Below are 19,086 nucleotides of genomic sequence, written 5' to 3'. Positions count from 1 at the left end.
GATTCTAAGGTGAAATGGAAGCCAATGGAGAGAACTACAAAGAGATGCAGCAGTAGAGGAGCGGAGGGAAGGATGGATGAGTCTGGCTGCAGCATTCATAATAGATTGTAGAGGAGAGAGTCGGGTTAGTGGGATAGCATCATGGAATATCATCAGGCATCATGTAATGTTGGTGAAAAAATGTGTGTGGATTTTCTCTGTAGAGCACATTTTGTATTTAGGTGCATGTCATTTTGTTGTAATCACTATTTCCCAAAGGAGGAGGGTAACCAAGGTGGGACTTATTCTCATTCCTCGCATAATGGGAATTTTTGTTTAGAAGGAATGAACTTGAATAGACCTCTTTCCTAAGAATACTTTTGTTTTCTTCTTTCCAAAAATAGTTTTCTTCAAAAAGCTGCGACACACACACAGTAAAATATCATGCAGCCCATCCAACATGATCCAGCAAAGGGCCCTTGCTGTGAAATCAGTGACCTTTTTTTAGGGGTCCAGCATGCCTTCAGTATTTCAAGGCCTTAGATCCCCTATAGGCTTGGAGCAAGAGATCTGCTAAATGGAGAACTCTAGTTCTCCTTACTCGGCAGCTATTGCCATAGTACCATGATGAACTCCCAGACTCCTAAATTTACTGAATCTGCTTTCCTGCCTCTGTGCTATACTGAACCCCATTATCACTAGGTTTTCAGCATGTAAAATGTTTCACTATTTTCTTTTGCGTGAATTCACTGCACATAAGCTATATCTGTTCTGTGGTTGTCAGAAAATATTTAGGTAGTTTTGCACAGAATAGCAATTGGAACACACAAAGGAAAAAATTCCATTCTCATTAATGTTGGCTCTCAGCACTAAAATACAGAATTCGTCCCCCTGACCCTCCTCCTTGATATTAATATTTGTTCTTCACAACATTAGATCTTTGTAACAATGTAATTGGTTTCTGCGTGGTAACTTTTCATTCTTTCTGACCTGAATAACAGATTCTTTCTGTGGGCCTCAAGTCTATCCTAATGCTTCCCATTTCCATACTGAATCCTCAGTAGCTGGCCTATATGGAGGTAGGTAATGTAAGCATGGAAGATAATTTTATGTATACTGGCTTTTCATTGTTCTTTTCGCTCGTATTTTTAATGTGGGCTAACAGAGTTGTAGATCTAAAGTTTGTATTTGAAGCGCCACTTTCACGAAAAAAAATTTACTTCCCTTGTGAGAAACCCTTGCAGGTTGGCTTCCCTTTTCTTTTCAGCGCTGGACATAACCATCTTTTTTTCTTCTGGGTTCTTTTTCATGTCACCTTAACTCGCGCTGCTCAGGCACTGCAGAAGTAAAGCTGGAAGGGTAGGGGAGCTACCCAAAAAGAGTAAAAGAAAAAAATTAAAAAATACATTTTCCCATTATATCAAAGGGAGAAGCCGCTCTTTTATATAATGTTGACAAATGTAATAATGGGTCTAAGCCATTAAATTGATGACTTTCACCACCTGTATATCCTTATATTTGGGCCCTCAAGTTCAGGTTGAGGGCTACTTTGGAGCACAAAAGCAGAATGCCCATATTATTTATTGTAACCCCACGACAAGAATGTTAAATAATTCCTAATAGCTATAAAGAACATAGTTGTTGTAATCATACTTCTGATTTACATCCACATCCCCTATAAATCTCTCAAGCACATCCTTACAGTTTTGCGGAGTTCTGCAGCTGGCGGATGTCCTCCTGTTATTGAAATTATCAGCCCAGCAGCTGCAGAGGCCTCAATGTTGTGATGATCTGCAGAGATCCTTGCACACTGGGCGCTTTCAGCTTTCGCACGTGTAGGCGTTGCCAGTGAACCAAAACATTTGTGTGAATAATGATGTACACATAACGGCTTTGTTTAGATTCTCCTCCAGTGCCGCTGTGCTATGATTGCAGATAGCAGAGGACGGCCCCTGCTGAACCTCTGCAGGCAGTTTAGGTTGACAGTGTATCCAGCACTCCCAGAAGTAGGGAAGCAAAGGAAAATGATTTATTTCAGAAAACAAATGTAATATAAATATATCTCGTACAAGATTTGGTTTGAGGACAATCTATATTACCCCTAAATTACAGCTTTCTTTGTTCTTCCAATGTGATGGTTGCCTTTAAAGCAATAAAATAAAAATAACTGGCACATTTTAATAGACAGGCAGACAACAAACCGCTACACAAACTGTCTTGTGTATCCCAAAGCAAAAGGCGTGGAGCTTTATTTGCAGTTTAGAAGAAGTAAAATCCCTGGTGGTTTATTCAGCATACAGAATGAGACACAAGCTATTAGCTCTTTGTCAGCAGCATACGAAGAAGGAAAAGCTCTCCGTAAACGCCGTGCCTCATTCTGTATGCTGAGTAAAGCACTGGGGATTTTTTCTTTTTTGCCCGAACTGCATTAAGCTTAGCTGCCTTTTACTTTGCAGCTGTGCAGACAATTCTCCCAATAAAAGCATTTAATACATAAAGCCTATTGGTTTGGCAAAACAAATATAGCTTTTCACTCCTTGCTTTCACGATTTTAAAGCTGAACTCCAAGAACCAAAACTGTCTAAAAAATCTGAACTAAAATATATTTATTGCAAACACTCTAAAATTGTAAGGAAATGCTGTACTCCAGGAACAAAATGTTTGTTTAAATATAATACTAGACAATACATTATGTGGACCCAGTGCAACAAATGGCTTTGCATATCCTTGTAAAGTAGAACGGTGTTGGAGGGGCCCAGGCGGTCCACCCACTACAGGCTCCCTTGCGGAGGGCAAATACTAGACCAGCGGTCCTGCCCAATGAGAGATGCAGTGACTGCCTCTGTGCAGAAGCTTTCGTAGTAAAGACCAACGTTTTTCACTAGACTAACGCACTATTTATTTTTATTAACTTGTATTTACATATCACTTTCATTTTGCACAGCCCTTTACAAAGTCCATAATCATTTCCCTTACTCAGAGGGGGTCACAATCCAATGTCCCTACCATTTTTATGTTAACACAGTCTAAGGCCAATTTTTTTAGGGGAAGCCAGTTAACCTGAGTGTTTTTTGGGATGTGGGAGAAAACCGGAGTGCCCGGAGAAGTAAACCTGCAAACGTGTGGGAAACATACAAACTCCATGCAGATATGAGGTGGAGCTAAGCTTGAACTCTCTTACTGCAAATGGCATGGATGGCTGTGTGTCATAAATGCTTTGCTATATTATATTGGTACTTCCTTTATGATAAACCATTCTAAATGCAAACAAAATAATTAAATCTGATCTTCCTAATGATGTGTGAACAGAAGCAAATGGGAAAGAAGGTGATTCATACAATTTTAAAAACTCTTGTGATCGTGAATCCAACTCAAAAGGGAAATTTAAAAGCTTTTTAGTAATAGTTTACAAAGCTATGAAGTTTACAATGTATTTAGGATTTTAATTGTTGCTGAGTACACATTTTTAATATTTGTGTATTTCGCATATTCTACACATGACGGCTCATTTTAGCAATGAGGACTTTGTAGCATTCAGCATGGCACTTATACAAGTCCAAAGTTTGTGTAAAAAAACTCCCTTTTAAAGTTACAAAAAAGTTAGATATAAAGTTACAAAAATCTTATAGTATAACCGAATTGCAGTTTATTAATCAAACCAAATAATTTTCTTCTGTCTGATTTGTTCTCTTGTTAGTATGATTGATAGAACCATGGGACTGAGCTTGGCTGTTCTCTGCTGAGCTCTGTATGGAGGAATCTGCTATCACACAGTTGTTTAATGTTCACCACTTGGCAGCATTCCCCGTCCACCTGATGTGTGAAAAGGAAAATCTCTGTGTAAAAGACATTTGGCAGAGACTCGATTCTACTGTTAGAAGGATGAATCTGACTTTATTTCCATGGTTCTGAAATTCAGGCTTTGTGGGAAATTTATGGAGGCTTGCAAGCGATGTGTCTGCAGACTGCGTTAGGAATAAATATCTCCCCTTCTCTATTTAGTATGTAGCAAAGAATACTTTGCCCTCGCCAGCGCTTAAAATTCCATGCTTTATTTACCCAATGTGGTCTGAAGAATGGAAGCTGAACCCGGCTTGGTTGCTGGGTGCCACAGATATTAAAGGACTTGCAATGCAGGGTAAAAAAATAGGTTTGTTTATAGTGTCTGCACACCTAATTCATACAATGAAAAGTAAGCTTGGAATAAAAGTTACACCAAGAAAGTCCGAAATTTATTTAAAACTGTCTGATATTTAGCACTACCATGGTCATTTTTAATACAACTGAGGGAGGCTAAGTGCGAAACGAGTTGGGGATATAAGAGCTGTGCATTGTTCATTACTTGTGATCACCGGCTCATAAGACAAACATAACTGGTGATCAATGTTTCAGAGATCTCTATTTAGAACCTAGTCCATGGAATCCCATGACCGAATGAGGATTCAGGACTGAAGCACTCTATAAAGTTTCTATTGTTGGCTCATTATTTACTGTATGTTGTAATACAGAAATAGGATAATAGGAAATAAATCCCACAAGGAATTATTCTATACTACTGTAGAAGTTGCCAAGCCATTGAAATATATTAACTGTGGAGCTACAAAAAAAGCCTTTTTAGGGCAAACTTGTGTACTAAAATAAATAAAATCCTTTAGTAAAGGACAAGTTTGCCCTTTAAAGCTGCATTTTTTTTAGCTCCACATTTATTGTAACGCAGAAATATGACTATTGTATGCCAAAAAAACCCGTTCTCTTCTGTTCTATGTTTATTATTTAAAAGAATGTTTAGCTTCACTAACAACACTGGAAAATAGGGTATTACTGATGAATAGATCGCTAAAATAAATGGGTGAATTTCTTAGTGTGGTTATTCACAATCGGCGTAACCAGGGGGCTGTAGATAGGTTTACAATACTTTAAAGAAGACCTGTACTGAATGAGCTTTGCACAGAAAAGTACAGGCCAAAAGACTACTCAGGGTTTATTATTTGTCTGTTTAGAGGTAAAATATTTATTAAAAAAGTGATGTTAATTACCATGGTACATTGATGTGTTGATAGTCACCTCTAAACCTTTTCTTTATTTTCAGGGTTCACCCCATCACTAGCTGTTCAACCACAGACCTCTGGTGGCCTTAATGTTGACTTCGATTCTGTTTTTGGCAACAAGTCCCCCTCTAACATCAATGTGGACCCCACTGGTAAGAAAGATGACTGCTCTGTGATTTACAGAATATTCATAGTCCTAGCTTTGAGAGGGCACACAAGATATTTGTAGGTCATATTCATCCAAGGCTTTGCTATAAGAATATAGAAATATCTTAATAAGATCTTTACTTAAAGTTAAGCTTTAAGTGTATGTCCAGCAAAAGAAATATTATTTTAGCTTTGCATACAACTTTGCATTGTATTTGCTTAATTGTGTAACTTAGAACGGCTTTTCTCAAACTCTATACTTTTTGAGGACCCTCCTAAAATAATTCAGGTGTCTGGGACCCTGGGCTATAATTCTAGTTGCTGCTGCTTGTGAAGAGAACGCCACCTTTAGAAAAGCTAAATTAGACATTGATTTTGTGTAGCTGTCTCTGCCATTTATGGGAGGTCAATTGGCCATAATTGAAATAATCTCTGGCAACTTCGGGAGGGAAACCCTGGTTGGGAATGATTGGTATAGAAAGTCGGTGCTTTGTCTGGATGATGGTGCAATGAAGATGTCGGGATGAACTGCAGAAAAATAATAAATGCTATGAATATCCTAGATTGTAAGCTCTTCTGGGCAGGGTCCTCTCGTCCTCCTGTATCACTGTCTGTATTCGTCTGTCATTGGCAATCCCTATTTAATGTACAGCGCTACAGTGCTTAATAATAATATATGCTGTACTTATGTTGATTTTTCACAAGCATGAGTAAAATGATTATAACTGAAATGAAGTTTTGACCATTGGAATTGTGAAGTAATCAGAATCAAGTTGTGAAATCTGGATCACATCTACGTATGGTATGTTGTGTACAAACCATCTTGAACATTGATTGTTTTCCTAGCAAGGATCAGAGGACAGTATGTGTGCAGTGTTTGCAATCGGAAAATTGATTGGATTGATCTGTTAAGTGCAAAACTTGCAGCGGATTTGCCTGTCTGCTCAGCCTGACACATTACTTAGTATGGTGAAATGTATATCGGGCTCCTAGTGTAAGCTTACATAGCATTTCCGGAATGTTTTAATGGTTGACAGGTTATCATTTAAGGTACTAGGGATTGTAAATGTTTGTTCATGGACACCACAACTTGTAAGCCAGCGGTGTTACTTTTGTTAGAATATTGTCTTGAATAACCAAGGTTGTGTTTGTTTAAGGTTTTGATGATTTGGGTGGACTCCTCAAGCCGACCGTAGCGTCACAAAACTCAAGTGCTCTCTCCTCCAAAAACCCACCAAACAAGCTGGTGTCTGACGACTTGGACTCCTCCCTGGCCAACTTAGTGGGCAGTAAGTCTGGGCCCATCTGAACTTTATACAGTACAGGCAATGTGTTCAAAACTCTGCTAATTCCCTTCTTTTCTTTTCCAGATCTGGGCATCGGGAACGGAACCCCAAAGAAGTGAGTGTAGAATCAGCATTGTTTTAATAAATATTTCAGGCATATTTATTTGGTGGGTATGGTTGCATTGTGATAGAATATGTAGCCATGTGCCCCCATACTGTATGTTTTTAATGTTCTTATAAAGCTTAGGGGCATTTTTTTAAATCATATAAAGTATTAAATTTGAGGAAAGATAAATGATGAATGTGTTTTTGTAGCCAATCTTTTTTGGAGAGTAGAAATTGTTTTATCTCCTTTTAGATTTGTTCTGCTGTGTCCTGTTAGGGAGATTCCACTTTCATGTCTTGTCCTGGATATGCAAAAGGAAATTGTATACAAACTGAGATTTCGTTGAATAAAACAATATGCCAGCTGAAGCAATAACAGCAACACAGACCAGCATGCCGTCCTCCACTAAGGCACAGCACCAATTTTAGCCACCACACACGGCATGCTATCTGATCCCTCTTCCTCATACTAGGGGTCTGCATGACTCACAATGGGAAAGTATGTTCTCCATCTATGCACACTGCATTCCAGAATGTTTTTCCAGAGTTTGCTGTCAATCAACACAGCAGGGCCGGGCAGGAGAAATGGTGGCAGATATCACTATGGAAGATGGAGGCAATAGCACTTTGTAGTAATCAAAAACTACATGTTTAACCAGTGTGTGTAAACACAAATCGCATGTTTTGACAGGAGAAACTAAAAGTTCTATTTACACATCAAATCCAGCTGTCGTCTTTGACAGATAGGAGCTGCCTTCAAGTGCTGCAGGTGTATACAATTCACAATAATATACTGAGCATAAATATTAAATATATAAAAAAAAAAAACAATGAGGGAAAATTCTCCAGTTGGAGACAGCTGTTGTGCTGACAACTCTCCGGGATAAAAAGTGTGCTTCCTTTGGAGAGAATAGTACGGGAAGTGAAGGAAAATCTCTCTGTTGGCAAAGGCAGCAAAAAAAAAAAAAACCTTAAAGGGGAATTAAACGTTCTCTGCTTTATAGAAACTAAACTAATGCACATTTAGAAGGTTTAAGCTGGAAATATTACTTATGCAATATATACATTACTAATCTTTCCAGTTTGTGCATACCTATACCTAATGATTCTCTTTATTCTTCTCACGGCAGGGGCACAGTAGCGTATAAAGGCATGTTGTTTTTTGAAACTATAAGTGAGTTTCTTATCAGTGTTTAATGTATTTCTTGCAATATTTTGTAGTGATGTTCATTGGAATCAGCCAGGAGAGAAGAAACTAACAGGAGGAACTAATTGGCAGCCAAAAGTAGCCCCAACCACCACCTGGAACCCAGCAACCCTGGTAATGATCCTTCTATGTACTGACTGTGTATGGATGTGTGTGAAGGTTGCATGATTCTTCATAGTCACACAAACATTGCAAACTTATTGTGGCTTTAAACTCCCAACTGTATTTCCTTCCAAAGAATTTGCAGGACTGTCCAGCCTTTATTGTAACTTTCTTGAGCATAGATGATAATTCTGATTGGTACATGTCCATAGAGAGACTGAATGAACAGTTTTACTAGTAAATGGCCAGTTTATCTATTTCACTATGGTTAGAAGTCTCGGCATAAAATCCTTCTTCATTGTAAGCAAGTATCCGAGACTTGGCCCGACAGAAATGTTTGTTTTGTGCTGCATGGCAGGTGAAAAGTACAAGCAGCTCTGCAAATTTTTGAGGTTCAGCCCCTTGACTTTAAAACTTTTAAACATCACCACATTGCAAATGTTCTCGTTGCTCTCTCCATACTGTAATCCAACCTAAGTACATTCCTCTACACCCATGACCTTAAAGCATAGTTAATGACCACTGCAAATCTGATTCATTTCAGGCAATTCTACTGTGCAAATTGAAACATTTTTGAATTCTGATAAAATGTGCGTGAAGCACAGGATGTTTTTAGAGGCAGCCTTAGAGATCCTCAAAGTTTAGGAAATATGTGTTAGCTGCAAGCTCGTTGGATAATTGTACCCTTCACCATGTTGCTTGGTAAAGCTGACATGCAAATGACTAAATCCACAGATGAGATACATGTAAGAGAGGTTTTACCAAAAATATTTGATTCAGGTACATTATTTGTAAAAAATAAATAAAAAAAATTGAAAAAATGTATTATTAAACCTGAAACCTTTTATTGTAAACCTGTCTTAAGAGAAATACAAAGGCTTATATTCCTGACAGTGCTCCTTGCCTTGGCAGTCATTTCAGTGTCACAGAGAGTCAAAGCTCCTAATTAATCTTTTTTTGTTCTTACTGGCAATGAATTTATTGGAGGTGGTCAGCAATGGAAGCCTCGCCTATTCCTTGCAGAACAATTTATTTTTAAATGTCTAAGCCGAAATTGTTATGCTATCCATTCCCAGAGGGACAGCACAGTATTTAATCCACAGTGTGCTCTGTGTTTTATAACTCTTTAAATGCACAGTGCAGTGTGGAATCTGTGTCCTGCGGAGTATTCACCACATAATGAGAGCACTGTGTATTTGGATAAGAATCTATTCTATTTCCCAATCTATAGTAAATTGTATGCACATGGATATATGGCATTTTAACTCATTATTGAAAAACCAGCCACTATGTACCCCCTCCCACATTTAAAGCTTAACTGCAGCCAATATTCTTTCAAATTTTTTAAACTTTACACCAAGTTCCAATAGTAACCTGCATTTCAGAAATCAACTACCCCTGAAGATCAAACGGGCTGCTTTTACATTGCACAGAGCTGGAGACACAGGAGGTCATTAGGTGGCTCACAGGAGGAAATTTGCTTGGCGAGCATCTGTCCATTGTGCAGTCTGGATACGGATAGGAAACTTGTGAAGCTACAGAGAGATCTAGATCAGCGGTCGCCAACCTTTCGGACCCCATGGACCTCTAAATTCATAATTTTAAATCCCACTGACCATTAATATGAATTTTTAAAAAAAAAAAAAAGATAAATACATTTGTAAACTAATGATCTTCCTAATGGTGCTGACAAGGACTGTGGAGAGGCTCTGATTCATTGATCAGCTCGCGGTTACATGAAGTATTACTATTGTTACTATTATCATTAGTTGCATTATCTTTGGTATTACTAAAAAAATGCAAAATACTTGTTTACTTTTTCTCACTCATTATGGGTTTATTTCATTCGAATCTAAGACCAAACAAGAAATGATAGTTATCAAAGTCAAAGTATTTTATGCCATTAAATATAACAGGTAAAGAAAATACACAGTTAAGGTTATACTTACCTAAAAGAGCATCTGAGAAAAAAACAAATAAAACATTGGGATGAGAATCGGTGTTGGCGGAGCGGGCTGACTTGTTATGGTGGAAACAATACTGAAGCGTACGGCTCGGCAGCAGTTTCCTCATACAACTTAACACTACACTGATGTCACGCTGCGCCTCCCTTGTTTTACCGTCTCTAATACAGTTCTTGAATTTAGTGCAATATACAAGTGAAAATTGTCATTCAGAAAATAATTTATTAGAAAAAATATTTTTGTTAATAAATTGCAAATAATGTCCAAATTTTTCTATGCACAACCAAAGTTATCTCACAGACCACTGGTTGGCGACCACTGCCCTAGAAGATGGTGTCACCTGTAGCGTAGAACATGGCAGGGAAGGGCGATCACAGCTATCAATGATTATAATATAATAAAGTTGGGTTTTATTCATACAGATAGCTGAGCTTGAAAGGCTCGGCTTATATTCAAAGCACTCAAGACTTTTTGGAAAAATGTTTTGTCTGTACTTCAGATGCCTGCAATGGCTGTCTGCTGCTTCGTTTTAGATATCACAGATGTGTGCAGAGAGGCAAAAGACAGCTTCAGTGAGTGTTCAATTCATTGCAGCCTGGTATATATTCTCTAGGATAGGTTAGAGCCAATTCAGCAACCATGGCAAAGGCTAGCGGCAGAAGTTGTCATCATTTAGTGGTGCTTTCACTCTATGAGCTCATGGGACTGGAAGAATGAGGAATGACTAGTGGGTGGGCTGTATAAACATTTGGGTATAGGACAACATATACAGCAAGAAATGTACACTTTAGATTTTAGAAGATGATGGTTAGATGTCTGGGTGTAGTCTGTGCTGCAGAATGCAATGTCTCTGGTTAGATTGTCAAGACGGTATTGCAGATTTGACCCAAGATCGTAGTGGGAGGAGTGCAGCACATCTTTAGTAAGTGTCTGGGTAAGTTTTTCATTGCAGCAATCTGAAATTATTTAGGAGACTGCTTCGTCAGGGGTTTAGGTGATGGTAGCAAGGAAAAGGTACCAGGGCCAAATATGTAAAATCAGTGTTTCTCAACCAGTATTCTGTGGAACCCTAGAAATTCTCCAGAAGTTACTAGATCAGGGGTCAGCAAAGTTTTATGGGCACTAGGCCATTTATGGGGTAGGCGGGAGCACACTAGGCCGGACCTGCCCTAATGGCTCTGCCCCCCACCAGGGAACGCCACTGAAGTGAAATCCCTCTTCTCCGTAGGATTTCCCTTCAGGGAGCCACTGCAAGAGGGTGGCACCAAAGCTCCAGCAGCTCCAGCTCCAGTAGTTCCTAACGTCCCCCTAGCAGATCCGCCGGCAACCCATGGCTCTGGAGCCGTGGGTTGCCGGCCAGCATTATGCGGGATCGACCAGGGGCCGTTAGGCCAGAATGAACTACCGACTAGGCCGTATCTGGCCTAAAGGCCGGAGTTTGACAACCCCTGTACTAGAGGTTCCTTGAGCAGTTAGAAATTTGTGCCTCTTGGGTCGGTTTAACAGCCAAAATTATTTGTGACCATCTATAAGGCTGACATTCTTCCCAATGACCAGCAATATAAGAAGCATTCCTCCTGCTGACCACCACACTAATATACTGTGAGCTGTGGATATAGTAAATTTAGCGGAACCCCCCAAGACCTAAAAGTTATTTCAAGGGTTGCCCCAAAGTCATAAAGGCTGTGTTAAATTGTTGGAGATGGAAGTACAGTGCTTTGAAAGTTATTAATCAGAATCTGGTTAGGGAACCACCAGGATAGACAGCTGATTTTTGATGCATTTTTTTTTTTTTCAATAAAACAATCTTATTTTTTAAGCTAGTGCTAGACAAGTAAAGTGTACCTGTATGGTACAATTTTTGTACTCTCCGCTGGGTGTATGGAGACAATGGGCCTGATTTATTAAAGCTCCCTAAGGCTGGAGAGAATACACTTTCATTGGTGAAGCTGGAAGATTCAGCAACCCTGGAATGGATCTGGTCCAAGACTAACAAAAAGCAAATGACTTTGAAGAAATTTTGCAGTTTTTGCTGGATCGCCCAGCTTCACTGATAAAAATGTATCCTCTCCAACCTTGCAGAGCTTTAATAAATCAGGTCCAATATTCTTATAAAAAGATAAATGAAGGAAAGTGATGTAACTCCGAGCCTTTGAAGCTTAAGTAACCGCAATGTTTCACTGAAATTTTTTTTTCTTTCACCTTCCAAGGGCTCTGTTCATGCAATACTACATAGAAAAAACAGCAGATACAATCATCCCTTCATTGCCTCTGATGAGCAGCTTTGTGTATCAGTGGCAGCTGACAGTGCTGCTTTCAGTGCAGCTCCTATAGAGAATAATGGCTTCTATGTTTCCCTAGCAGCTAGACAGGCAGGTCAATGTGCTGCATGGTAAGCGCGGTCCTAATAGTTATAGGGCGGTTGTTGCCACGGATTTCAGAATAATGCCCGGGCGTCACAGGTATTTTAATAGCCTGGGTACACATTTACTTATCATTTATTCTTTCATCTGACATTGGGTAATTGCTTCAGTTTGCTTCATTTTTTCCACTTTAAAAATCATGTGTGTCAGCAGAACTTTCAGATCCTTTCAAGCAACCATCATAAATTAAAATGCCCTGATCAGCAGCTGGATGGAGGCACCAGGGTTCCTTTATTTCATTTCTATGTAGTGAAAGGTTTAAGGCTATGTCCAACATATACAGGAGATTTCTTATGGCTTGAAAGTTAGGAAAGCTGTATAGAAAATAGAGGATGTAATTGCCGATCTCCAGCATATGTTAGCTTCATTCTACCTGATGATTGTCGATTTGATCCAATTTACTCTTAATCCGTTTTCTTTCTAAGTGTAATTGGTTCTCAAAGTCCATATATGTATATGTATTGGATCTTAAAAAAATATTTTTCCATACTTAATCAGTTTGGGTTTAAAAAAAAAACATGGCAGACACTTAGTAATCCTGTGGCCCCCAGCAGCAGGAATGGCCCTTACATCTTCTTTTGGTCATTTATGGGACATATATAAAGGGGTGCATTCATACTATAGAAGAGTGTTGTGGTCACCTGACCTACAAACCCACCTATGCCACCAAAATTATGAGGACACCTCACTTCATCTGATAAGTTCAAGCGTTTCTAACAAAGTATATTATTAATTCTACAATATATAAAGACAATATATAAAATGATGCACTTCTAACTTGAAACCCATATTCTGTCCCAAAATATTTGTAACCTTGTGCACAAAGATGGTTCTCTAAAGGAAGGAGGAACCAGACTGGCGTTTTTTTAGGCTTGACCTTCATTCAAGTATTTGATTTGTTTATTGATATATGGTAGGGCTGTCCAACTTGAGGGCCAATATATGCATATATTTAAGAGGAACTAAACAGAAAAATGACAAAAAAAAAAAAAAAATCTTCAATCCGGCAGGGCAGTCCGATTCATCCGGGGTTGTCTTGCTTCGGGTCGTCCTGGAGCCCCCATCTTTGTCTCTTCTATCGGGTTCTTCATCCTATTTCACCCGACCCAGGCCCGAGATCGAGTGCCGTAGGATGCATGCACCAAAGGAGCACTGGAGCCTCCCAGGATGCCTGACCTAGGTATCCCGGGATTCTTTGCGCTCCCATTCATCGCCTAGGTCATCGAGAATTGGGGGGCAGTGCTGCACCCCCTTTTTTGCACTTAAAAAAACAACAAAGTTTAAAGTGAAATTTCTGGGTTTAGGTACGCTTTAAGTAATTTTGTAACAGACAGCAGAACATGTAGTAGGGGTTTCCAAAGAGTTTGAAAATTCTGGCCTGTTATTGGCCCTTGAGGACTAGTATTGGACGGTCTTGATATATGTGATCCAATATACAATGTTCTGGGTGCACCACCCAGCACTTTTCAGTAACCACCCGGCTGTTTCTGGGTGGTTACAGAAAAGTTGGGTCACAATACAGTGACCTCCACTTGCATACAGCTTCTTCCCACCCATCTTAAAAATATTTCTGGGGAGAATACTAAATATGTATATACTCTAAGCTCATTGTTATAGCGTGCTTGTGAAATGTTGATGTGTGTGTACTGTTGTGTAAGTTTGTGTTCTAATCTTGTGTTATTGCATTGTATAAATGTTCGTCCTGATGAACAATGAAACAGAATGGCATGCATTTTCCAACATACGTAAGTTGAACCAAACAAGTCGATAACTTCTTTTTCTTGCCGTGGTTTGCTTTGTATTAACCTTCGCTGCAGTGCAGGCACCACACACTAATCAGAGATTTGATTATGTGCTCTGAGATTGGACTCCTCTCCACTGTACCTCCCTTTGCTCTCCCTTCACTAATGGCATGGAGTGTTGGCACCTGGTTACTATCGCTTACATAGCTACACTTTCCCTCCTCTGTGCTTGGGTTTGGATTCTTTTACTGAATGATCTGAGTTATGAAAGATTTAATGACCTGCCTCCAAGGGCAGCACTGCCTACAAGTGTATCTGCCCTTGGTGCCCAACTATCTGTGTCGGGTTCAAGCAGCCATCCTCAACCAAGCTTCCACCAGGGTTTGCTAAGGGTTCCCTGAGCTGAGGCCGTCTGACGATTGGATGGTTCCTGCCTAGATCTTGTGTCATGGTGGCATTCGGACCACCAATGTAAGAAAAACCTTCTTCCTATGCAACCTGCAGTTTTCCCCATTGCCCCTTAAATTTAGCAAGGGTTCCCAAGGTTTTCAATAGGATAAAAAAAAGTTGAGAAAGGCTGCTCCAAAGTTTCAGCATGCATTTATAATTTGTGAATGTTTTTTTTATTTTATTTCAGAAACCGAAAATATCCCACTGTACCCAATTGCACAACCAGTGTTTTGGTACCCACCATGACTTGTTAAGTTTGTTAGTTTCCTAGGCAAAGTAGATATTGACCCCTTTTTAAGGTCATCTCCTCGGCTTCGCTTAGCACAGACAGTCCTTGCCAAGAAGCTCAATTAAAAGTCAGACTTTCTCCCCTGTCTTCCCGCTAGGCAGGGAATGATGAGATGGTCTGTGTAATGGGAATAATTGCTCGAGATTTGTGTTCAGGGTTCCAAAGACCACAGGAAGCAAGGAATTGGTTTTACAAATACTTAGAATGTGCAGCTGTTATTTCGGCTGTAAGGCTTGCTTATACCAACCTCCAACAAAGTGCTAATGGAATTGTTCTTAGGAGCAGGTTTTTGCTTCAGTGTTCTACCCAGCCCCATTTAGCTGGGCGCACCACCTGGCACTTTTCAGTAACCACCCGGCTGTTTTTGGGTGGTCACTGAAGTTAGGAGGCAATACAAGACAGAGATGTCTGCCTACAATTTCTTCCTACCCAGCTTTAACCAATTTCTGGGTTGAACACTGTACTTAAAGAGGAACAAAACTGAAAAGTGCCTAAAAAAAACAAAAAAAAAAATACACTTCAATTCTGCAGGGCAGTCTGATCCATCCGGAGGTGTCTTCCATCGGGGCCCGCGTCGTCCCGGCATCCTTCCCTGAGCCGGGGCGGTGGCATCTTTGTCTCTTCTTCGGTTGATGTAGGTTGAAAAAAAAAAACGTGCCGATCTCACTACGCATGCGAAAAGGCTCCTTCTGCGCAGAAGTATACGCAGAAGGAGCACCCAAGAGCCTCCCATTCATAGGCGATCGAGGGCGGTGCTGCACCCCCCCCCCTTTTTTTTTTTTTATAAAGGTGTTGTACTTAAAAAAAAAACAAACCGAATTTTTACTTAACATAACAGGGTTGTCTTCCCTTCTATGTAAAGTTAAATTAGTGAGTTTAAATATGCTTTAATGCTAAGCAATGCCCTAAAAAATTAACACATTAAAAACCTCATGTTTTGTCCCCGTTAAATTCTTCCCTGTGATTGGTTTGTTTTACTTTTGGGAATTCAGTGTTTTGTTCTAACCTGTAGGTAACTGGCTTTTTGTATTCTGTTTATGATATATCTAATACTGTTTGTCCCCTTTTCCCTTTTAATGCTTTCCTTGACATCTTCTGATTTTTAGTTTCTTCAATCTAGACTTATTCCATTTCCTTACTTCCTAATAAAATTACATTTCCTGCATTGAGTGCAGTTTAGGAAAAGGAAAGGACAAGTCCCAGTATTGCCTGAATGCTCCCTTCAGTTGATCTCGTCACCATAAGACTTCTGATTTTATGTTGACGCTGATTTCCAAAATAAAAACGTGAATAATTTCTTCAATGCAGTTATGTGAAAAGCAAATTCCTGCTGATTTTTAATGCTGCATTTTGTGTTGAAGCTTTTCATATAATTGGATAAAAAGAATCCGTCCATGTGTCAGGAGATGAATTTATGTCTCCCAGTAATCTGGTGAGGGAATATTCAATCAGCAACAAGGAAGTTGCAGAATTCCACAGTGGGAATAACAGAAGCAGAAAGAAACTTTGAGTTTTCTTCAGAGGAAAAAGGGAATAGGCACCAATTCACTTGTGAGATCACAAATTCTTACCCACACCCCTTTGAGACAGGCAAATCATATTATACCATACTCTAACGTGGAACTAAAGTAAAAACAAAAAAAAGCAAAACACCACACTTACCTTTAATCCAGCAGGTCCCTCGATGAAGCTGGACCTTTCCTCTATGTGGTCCTGCACCACCTTGAAAATCTTCTTCGTCCCGGTGAGGAGGAAGTGCAAAGCATTGCCATCTTCTGTCTTCTCTTTCGGTCTTCTTGCTATGGGTGACATAGCCCGCTGTAAAGTGGCGTAAGAAGAGAGCTGATCTCGCTGTGCATGCGTGACTTAGCCATCTCTTAGTGGAACAAAAAAATGCCCCTTCTGCACCTGTGTCTAAGATCAAGCATGCGCAGAAGGAGCAGCCGGAGCCTCCTGGGATGCATAGCGTAGGTATCCCGGAGAGGCTCTGCGCTCCCATTCAGTCTCGATCAGAAAAAAAATCGATTACATTTTTACTTTATATATAATAAAGGTTTTCTTCTTCTCTAAAGTAAAGTAGAAGTAAAGTAAAAAGTTGAGTTTAGGTCCGCTTTAAGCTACATACACACGTCTGATGATTGTTTCCCAAGGTGAGCTATCATATGTACACCGGTCCCCCGATATCATTAATCGATACTGTGAGACAAGTCAACAACCGAGCGATCGGGGATGATGGCTGAGCATTGCTAGAGTGGAGTGCACATCAGGGTGCTGCTCTCTTGTCCTCCCCTCCCCCTCTTCATGGAAGAAAATGGTGCTATGTGTACAGTGCTTGTTCTTATGTGATTAAAACAATTGGGAAAGATTGTTTCCAGAGTCATTTGACTTATGTACAGAGCTTTGCACTCTGCAGATATACAAGTCTGAGGACTTGTATTCCAGATATATCAGGGCACTCCTTAGATACAACGTGTATTTGTTTAATATAACCAAATCTTTGCTTTTTGAATTCAAATCCTTTTGCCATTGCATCTCCCCAAGGGTGGAAACATTTGTAAAATAGGAATAGCATTAGACTTGTTGTCCAGTATGGGGAATTTTCAGCATGTTGGAAGATCTGCTAGTAGGATGCTCCAGTTCTTCATCATTCTGTGGAGCTTCACAATGGTGGCGGTCATCCCAATATAGGGATTGTTCTGCTGTCATTAGCTATAGATTATAGAAATCCTAATACTAATATGATGGAGGCCAGTCATACTTCGCCATACCTTCAGATATTGCAGTGTTTCACCCCTAATTCTTTTTAAGCTGGGTGGGAAGAAGCTGTAGATGGGTGGCAGCCCCTGTATTGTGACCTAACTCTTTAGTAACCACCCAAAAACAGCCCGGTGGTTATTGTAAAGTGCCGGGTGGTGCGCCCAGCTAAAAGGGGCCGAGGAGAATACTTTGTCTGCCAATCACCCCTTAGTTCATGCATAATATCTGATTGGGTATACAGTAGTTGTAGCAATAGTACAGTAGCTGTTTCTTGTGTATCTCTGTAATACGCACACTTCCCTATGTATTCTGTTTTTTATAAAAGTTGCAGCTACAGAGAAATACTTGATCTGTTAGAAATACATTTTTGTAATTGTTAAACCAAGCAGTGTTTCTGCTTCCTGGTTAGCTACAGAACACCCGAGACACCCAAGGGCTCTTAGGAGTCAACATAGCAGCAATAATTAAATTAATTTAAAAGTAGAACAGATATGGGCAGGGATAGGTGAAGTTCTATAGTCCAGAAGGCAGGCAAAAGGGTGTTCAGGACATCTCCGCTGTAAATACTACTCTTGATGACCAGTTCATTTTCCTATTTGGGCTGACAGCACTGCTTGGGATTTCAGTGAACCAGAAGCACTGTGTTGTCAGCCCAAATAGGAAAATGAACTTGGATTCTTCCTGATCAACAGTCAAATTTCTGTATCGGCAGTATTTACTGCGGAGACGTGCTGAATACCTTTTCACTTATTTTGCCCCGACATGAATTGAGCTTTTGTTGAGTATGTAAAAGCTTCTTGATTTCAGTAGCTTACATTTGTGTACGGCCTATACAGTCGGAGACATAACTTGTTCTGGACAAGCATAACATTGTTTTATAGAATGTGACCTTTCCCAGCAGCCAAGTGTTAGGCCGCCACTTCCCATACAAGGAATCTCTATAAAACGTGTAAGGAATAATAAGAATTGCTTGCAGGAGATGTCTGCCTGTAGCTTTGCCTTTACAGTGCTGCAGCCTTTTTTCTTCTGCAGGTGGTTGGTTGGTTCTTCTCTATTCTCGCTTTGGAAATGTAACCTAACGGATGGCAGTGAGAAAGGGGAGGACAGTGGTTTTGATTCATTTACGGTTTTTGAATCACTGCTGGGAGTCCATGTAGGCTGTTGCTTTGGGCCAAATCACACACACTTTGCAAATTCTGCATGGCCATAGGAATTTGGATGCCTTTTGCTTTCATGTATGATGACTATGTGTAAAATACTGATATAGCATCTTTGTTTCAACAGGCACCGCCAATCATGGCCTATCCAGCCACAACGCCTACAGGAATAGCTGCATTCGGAATGGTAAGATAGATCAGCGCAAACAGGCTTATACTTATATTACACCACTATATGTTTTCATTCTGCTTCAACTATTGGATTTGAAGAATACCTGTAAAAAAAAGTAAAGCCCAATGGATATGCCTGTGGGGGCAGTGATATATTCTGGGCTGCTGGTGAGGGCAGTGTTAAGATTTGGGGTGCCTGTGGGGGCAGTGTTGTGATCTAAGGTGCCTGCGGGGGCAGTGTTATGATCTGGGGTGCCTG

The 19,086-nt window shown here is 40.0% G+C and overlaps 1 protein-coding gene across 1 annotated transcript in view; it reads left to right on the top strand.

The window, feature by feature from the left end:
- The window catches only part of PICALM (phosphatidylinositol binding clathrin assembly protein), a 70,246-nt gene that overhangs the window by 40,312 nt on the left and 10,848 nt on the right, over nt 1–19,086 (top strand). Inside the window, exons 13-19 of the mRNA XM_072398631.1 lie at nt 981–1,058; nt 5,069–5,179; nt 6,332–6,463; nt 6,545–6,575; nt 7,787–7,886; nt 13,983–14,006; nt 18,784–18,843. Coding sequence (XP_072254732.1) covers nt 981–1,058; nt 5,069–5,179; nt 6,332–6,463; nt 6,545–6,575; nt 7,787–7,886; nt 13,983–14,006; nt 18,784–18,843 — 536 coding nt within the window. The remainder of the gene's footprint in view (nt 1–980; nt 1,059–5,068; nt 5,180–6,331; nt 6,464–6,544; nt 6,576–7,786; nt 7,887–13,982; nt 14,007–18,783; nt 18,844–19,086) is intronic.

Source organism: Pyxicephalus adspersus, chromosome 1, assembly GCF_032062135.1.
Source record: "Pyxicephalus adspersus chromosome 1, UCB_Pads_2.0, whole genome shotgun sequence".
Lineage (NCBI taxonomy): Eukaryota > Metazoa > Chordata > Amphibia > Anura > Pyxicephalidae > Pyxicephalus > Pyxicephalus adspersus.
The sequence above is the reverse complement of the archived record's forward strand: the minus strand, read 5'-3'. Positions and strand labels throughout refer to the sequence as shown.